Source organism: Acyrthosiphon pisum, chromosome X (genome assembly GCF_005508785.2).
Source record: "Acyrthosiphon pisum isolate AL4f chromosome X, pea_aphid_22Mar2018_4r6ur, whole genome shotgun sequence".
Lineage (NCBI taxonomy): Eukaryota > Metazoa > Arthropoda > Insecta > Hemiptera > Aphididae > Acyrthosiphon > Acyrthosiphon pisum.
The window spans coordinates 124,016,128-124,022,686 of record NC_042493.1 but is presented as its reverse complement, the minus strand read 5'-3'; the positions used below and the strand labels follow the sequence as shown (position 1 = coordinate 124,022,686).

The following is a 6,559-nucleotide window of genomic DNA, read 5'->3' as shown; positions in this document are numbered from 1 at the left end:
GCGGTGAAACCGGCTGTTGGTTTGATCGGTTCGGGTGTGAACCCGTGGGCGCTGGTGCCCTGTTGAGAGCGGTGAAAACGGCTGTTGGTTTGATCGGTTCGGGTGTGAACCGTGGGCGCTGATGCCCTGTTGAAAGCGGTAAGAACGGCTGTTTTGAGGAGCTGCTGCTAGAAGTTGGCTGCAGAGTTGGTTGGCAGTTGACGTCTTGACAGGTTGACTGTTGACTGAGGTATGTGATGATGATACTCGTTCAAGAAAGTGCCCGGTATATATAGTGCTTGCCGTACCGACTATTAAACCGTGTTCTGCCGCCACGGGCGGCTATGTTTGTGTTCGGTATGACAAGTGGCTTTACTTGCTCAGTTTTAGGGTTACGTGTGTGAGGATGATGTTTTTGGACTCGTGAGAGTCTCTTCTACATGTAGCCCACGGCCTTAAGTGTGTGGGACAACTTAGGACCCTATAATGTGGGTGTGAAGTTGTCCCGGTCGTGTGTGTGGCTTTTACTGGTCTCTGATTGGTGGTCCTAAAAAGGACCGTTTTATAATGCGTGATCGGCGTACTGTTACAACCTGCTACTCATCCAGAACGTTAACCCTCGACTCAGTGATGATTTGAGCTCTTAACAAGAACGGTTTTCAAGATTTAAGCCTCGGGTTAAGAATTCCGCCTTTATGTATTGGAAACTCCTGGTGTTAGTCAATTATGTCATTTTCTTTTAACATGCTGTTTTATCTCCTTATGTGGGGGGAGGGTTATATGTTGGCCAGGTAGGGTAGCCATTGTTTGTTTGTACTCACGACTGTGCCTGATATTGTGCGCGTAGTCTTCCTTAGTTGGATATTTTCTACCTCTATGTGGGCACTTCCTGTCCAAACTGGGGCGCAGTATTCTGTGACCGAGTAGACCAGGGCTAAGGAAGAAGTCCAGAGGACATTTGTAGCAGCTCCCCAGGTGGTACTAACTAATTTGTTGATTAGGCCAATTCGAGTTTTCAGTTTTGCTGACACGTTGTGCAGGTGTGTCTTAAAAGTTAGCGTCCCATCTAGTGTGATGCCAAGGTATATGGGTGTCTTTTTGTTTTTGATTTTTTCGCCGCAAAAATAGACTGATATTTCCTTGTTTGCTTCCATGTTATTTATATGAAATTTTGTTGTGATGGTTTTAGATAGGTTCGGACTAAGCCTCCATTTCTGGAAAAATTGTTCCAACCTTAATAGATCTGATGTCAGGGTTCTTTCGATAATTTCTAGCTTTTTGTCTTGTTCTACTATGCAGATGTCGTCTGCATAAGAGAACATTTTTTATTCTGTACTTTAATTACTGGCTCTAATATATTGTATCAATTGTGGGCATCGTATGATATTTGATAGTTTCCATAGTAGACCGTCTTTCCACACCGTATCGTATGCTGCCAAGAGATCGATGAAGATAGCTCCAGACTTCATTTTATCATCGTTGCCTTTCTCAACGTGGGACGTTAAAGACAGGACCTGGTTGCAGCAACTTCTGTTAGGTCAAAAACCTGCCTGGTGAATCGAGATATGAGGTTCTATGGCAAGGGCTATCTTTTTTTGAATGATTCTTTCCAAGAGTTTTGACAAAACACTTATTGAGACTATGGGACGATAATTAGCGGGGTTATCTGTTGGTTTTCCTGGTTTTGGAAGTGCAATTATATTGTTGTTTTTCAACGCCTAGGGATTATTCCACTAACAAATATATCGAATAAGACAACTGCGAGCCAAAGACGTGCTTTTGGACCTAGGTTATTCGAGAACTCCGGATGTATTTTGTCCTTCCCGGGTGCTTTACCTTTTTTTAGTTCATTGATTGCGTTGGAAACATCATTTATGCTGAAACGTTCAGTAAAAACTGAGTGCGGTTGGCAGGTTATAAGTAGGTTCTGAATGTCTTTCTTGGTCCTTTTGGCATGTATTTTGTCAGTAATTATCCTAGAGTTCCTTACTAAGTATGAGGATACGGCTTGCGGTTTTACTAACGGTTATTGGGTTGGGGCATGTTTGCCTTCCAGTCTGTGTAGTAATTTCCATGCTTCTCTACTGTTATTCTTTATGTCAAGAGACTCCATAGTGCCGATCCACTTCCGTTTTTTGGCTTCATAGGTATTGGCTAGTAGAGGTTTTCCTCTTTCAATAGTCGGATTTTGTCTGTAATGTGCAAAGAGTTCTTCGGAGTTCTCATCCACCCAGCAACGTATGATTTCCTGATGCCTCTTGGGATGTTCAGCTTCTCTGCTTTGACTAATAGATCAACGAATCTGTCTATGCTGTTGAGGACTTTGGGGTTCCGGTTGACAATCTCTTCTACGTACTATTGGAATCCTTGCAGTTGGCCTTCTGAAAATTCCATATGGGGATTTGTAAGGGCTTGTGGGATAGGATAGTGGTACCTAGTTTGGTTAGTATGGGTCGGTGCTGGCTGTTAGGGAAGTTCCCGTTTACTATCCTTTCAGATAGATAAGGTATACCATCGATATCCAATGATACTAAAGTGAGATAAGGGTTATAACCTTAAATTAATATGCATTAAAAATTACAATTACCCAGGAATAACGTTTTTAATTAACAAGAAAAAACTATAACTGATATTCTTCGTTTAAAAAACTGTATTTAAATATTTTTGTATTTTTTAATTACAGTATAAACTCTTAACTAATGAGAAAACTTGTTTTAAAAGGATAGTTAACCTGGTATATCAGTCACAGCATACCATTATTACATAATATGTTTCAACATTTATTAATTTCAATAATTATACAATAATATAAAAAATGCTGGCTTGAAACCATGACTATGATAATAAATTCTTATCGACTGTACATAGTTTATTATAACAGCTTAGTAATAATAACAAACGAAATTTTGTTATAAAATGATATTGCAATGATGTCAAACGTTGATAACCTATTAATCCGTATATTATATCAATTAGCAAATACAGGAAAATATATGTAAGGACGGTGACATTTGTGTTGGAATCAATATCACTTAACGAACAATCTCAAATGGAGCGTGTTTGCAATAAGCAATACAGGTGTGATGTATGCGAAAAACTGTTCGCTCACAGAAATAGTCTGACTATTCACAAACAGACGCATGTGGAAGAAAATCAATATTTGTGTGACGTTTGTGACAGATGGTTCGTCAAAAGCAGTGACCTGACGGCTCACAAGCGGACGCACACGGGAGAAAAGCCATATTTGTGTGACGTATGCGATAAATCATTCAGTCAGAATTCCAACCTGATGGTTCACAGGTTGACCCATACAAGAGAGAAGCCATACCCGTGTGATGTATGCGATAAATCGTTCAGAAGGAATACCCACCTGACGGTTCACAAACGTACGCACACGGGAGAGAAGCCATTCCCTTGTGACGTATGTAACAAATCATTCAGTGAGAATAGCAAACTGACGGCTCACAAACGGACTCACACAGGGGAAAAGCCTTACCCGTGTGATGTATGTGATAAATCGTTCAGTCAGAATGGAACTCTGATAGTTCACAGGAGGACGCATACGGGAGAGAAGCCCTACCCGTGTGACGTATGCGATAAATGGTTCAGTGACAATAGCCAACTAACGATTCACAAGCGGACCCATACAGGAGAGAAGCCATACCCGTGTGACGTATGTGACAGATCGTTCAATAGTAACAGTGACTTGACGGTTCACAAGCGGATACACACGGGAGAGAAGCCATACCCGTGTTATGTATGCGATAAATCGTTCAGAAGGAATGCCCACCTGACGGTTCACAAACGTACGCACACGGGAGAGAAGCCATTCCCTTGTGACGTATGTAACAAATCATTCAGTGAGAATAGCAAACTGACGGCACACAAACGGACTCACACAGGGGAAAAGCCTTACCCGTGTGATGTATGTGATAAATCGTTCAGTCAGAATGGAAATCTGATAGTTCACAGGAGGACGCATACGGGAGAGAAGCCATACCCGTGTGATGTATGTGACAGATGGTTCGTTAAAAACAGTGACCTGACGGTTCACAAGCGGTCGCACACGGGAGAGAAGCCTTACCCGTGTGACATATGCGATAAATCGTTCGCTCAGAGCAGTACTTTGACAGTTCACAAACGAACGCACACGGGAGAGAAACCATATCCGTGTGATGTTTGTGACGGATCGTTCATTAGCAACAGTGACTTGACGTGTCATAAGCGGACACACACGGGGGAAAAACTATACCCGTGTACCATCTGTGATAAATCTTTTTCTCAAAGTGCTAATCTAACAGTACATCAGAGAACGCACACGGGAGAGAAGCCATTCTCCTGTGACATATGCGATAAATCCTTCGCTCAGAGCAGTAGGTTAACGAGACACAAGCGTACACACACAGGAAAAAAGTCGAGTGATGTAAGCGACAAAACGTTCAGTCAGAGTCTGACGGTCCACATTCGGATGCACTCGTGTGAGAAACCATAACTGAGTGGTGAACCGCCTAATTCACCCGACCGAGAAGTCAGAAAATACGTAATAGAACCACCGTCTATGATATTGATGTTTGCTTGTTTTTCTTATGTAATAATGTCAATAAAAAATTGCTATTGGTTTTCCAATTTTTGTTACCTAAATACTGTTGGTTTTGATTTTCAATTTGAACTATTCGGTACGCACGTTGTCTTTCTGCATTTAAATAAAAACTGTAATTTTTTAAAAGTTTACATAGATATTATATTGTATGAAGTATTGTATAATATGATGATTATTTTCAACATGCTGTTAATGTATTCATAAGGAAGTGTTTTATCTAGTTTTGATTGAATTTTAACTTTTGTTAAAAATACCTTATGATATTATGTAGATATCAGAATCTTAAATATATCAATTAAATGTCTAGGATTCTATTTCAGTTATAATTATGTTTTATTGTTGACTAAACACATGCAAATAATAATACTCACAAATATATACACTATATGTTTCATTATTACTGTGTGACTGCATCGTAGCCGTGTTCAGTCCAGAAGTGGTAATGTGTGATGAGGTCTAAGGTACACAGTAAACTCACATACTCACATATTATGGTGTATATTGGCCACATGCCTTACAATAATTATGCTTGTGTTAATATTATTATGTAGGTCAGCAGTTGATCGTACATATTGTATAGTTCGTATCGTATGTAGAGGTGTTATATTGTAACATATTAATATTTATAGTTGTTACAAAGCTATAAAAAAAGTTTCAATAACAATATGAAATATTTGTATTTATATTAGGTATATTGTATTATTTTTTGTATGTCATTTCGACTTAAGGATCCCGGTGCCAGTTTTTCAAATTTTCCACAATTCTATAAAATTTGAAAATTAAATTTTATATTTTAGTTGCTACCTCAATTATAAGACTTTTCCACTAATCTACTACCCGATAATTATTTAGTAGTGGTTAATAGGGTGTATTATATCGAAAAAAATTACTTTACGGGAATAACTCTCAAGCTTTATAGAATTGTCGGATTTTGATGAGTATTTTTTTATCTGAAAGAAGAAGACTTCCTACAGCCCGCATCGATATCTGATTTTTTATTTTATTTTAAATAATAGTATAAAATAATTTATAAAAAAAGCTAAAAATTGTCTTTTTTTTAAAGACTTATAATTAAGTTTGAGATGAAAATATCGAAAAAAAGAGTTCGATGCGGGCTGTAGAATATTCTCCTCTATTAATAATAAAAAAAAAATATCAAATTTGGTTAACTTTACAGGGCAGGATCATTATTCCCGTAAACCGTGTTTTTGAGGTCAAAATCACATTGGCACCGGGCGCCTTCTTAATAAACGATTTTCGTTAAACATTTAATAGATATTTTAAAAATTAAACGGAACGGTGCGCGAGTGAAAGAAAATTTTGTAAATTTGTATTAACAATGTACCATACATTTGTTCTGTAGATAATTGTACGCCGGGTAGACTGGTGACACTGAAATTCGGTTATCCTTCTTTATAGTATTATTAAGAATGATATAGGATAATTTCAGTTTCACCAGTCCTCTCCACCCGGCGTAAAATAATCTACAAAACAAATTTATAATATTCAGTTTATAAAAATTTGACTGTGTGCACGAAATCGCTATAATTCATAAAAGTGTAGGGCAAAAAAAAACATGTGTTTTAAAATCGGGATTTTCGGCAAAAAACTCAACAGAATCACCAAAAATTATAACGCAAGTTTTATCTGTCTTTATTGATGAAAATTCGACATTTTCAATAAAAATCTGGTTTTAAACTATAGATATTATCTATTGCTGTGGTTAGGACAACGACCATAACTATAACTATAACAGCGATGAGCGTTAATAGATTATGAGTTATTTATGTGTGGGAATTTAACTCTGAGTACTTATCGAACACACGAGGCATGTACAAGTACTACGATATCGATCTCAGACGACGATATATTATCCTCTTTTATTGTAAAAAATATACGGCTGGGGTAGGATATTTTCTAATTCAAATACTCGATACCCAAATAATATTGTCCACAACTACAGTTATATTGAACATAGTG

At 37.9% G+C, this 6,559-nt stretch overlaps 1 protein-coding gene across 1 annotated transcript; it reads left to right on the top strand.

The window, feature by feature from the left end:
* Nucleotides 1–3,028: 3,028 nt before the first annotated feature.
* LOC100168830 (zinc finger protein 271-like) lies at nt 3,029–4,621 on the top strand. The gene has a single exon (XM_008181237.3). The coding sequence runs from the start codon at nt 3,029–3,031 to the stop codon at nt 4,469–4,471; it is 1,443 nt and encodes a 480-aa protein (XP_008179459.1). The 3' UTR covers nt 4,472–4,621.
* Nucleotides 4,622–6,559: the final 1,938 nt, after the last annotated feature.

Coding starts and splice junctions, on each gene's coding strand:
- LOC100168830 (XM_008181237.3), top strand. CDS start 3,029: ATGGAGCGTGTTTGCAATAAGCAATACAGGTGTGATGTATGCGAAAAA.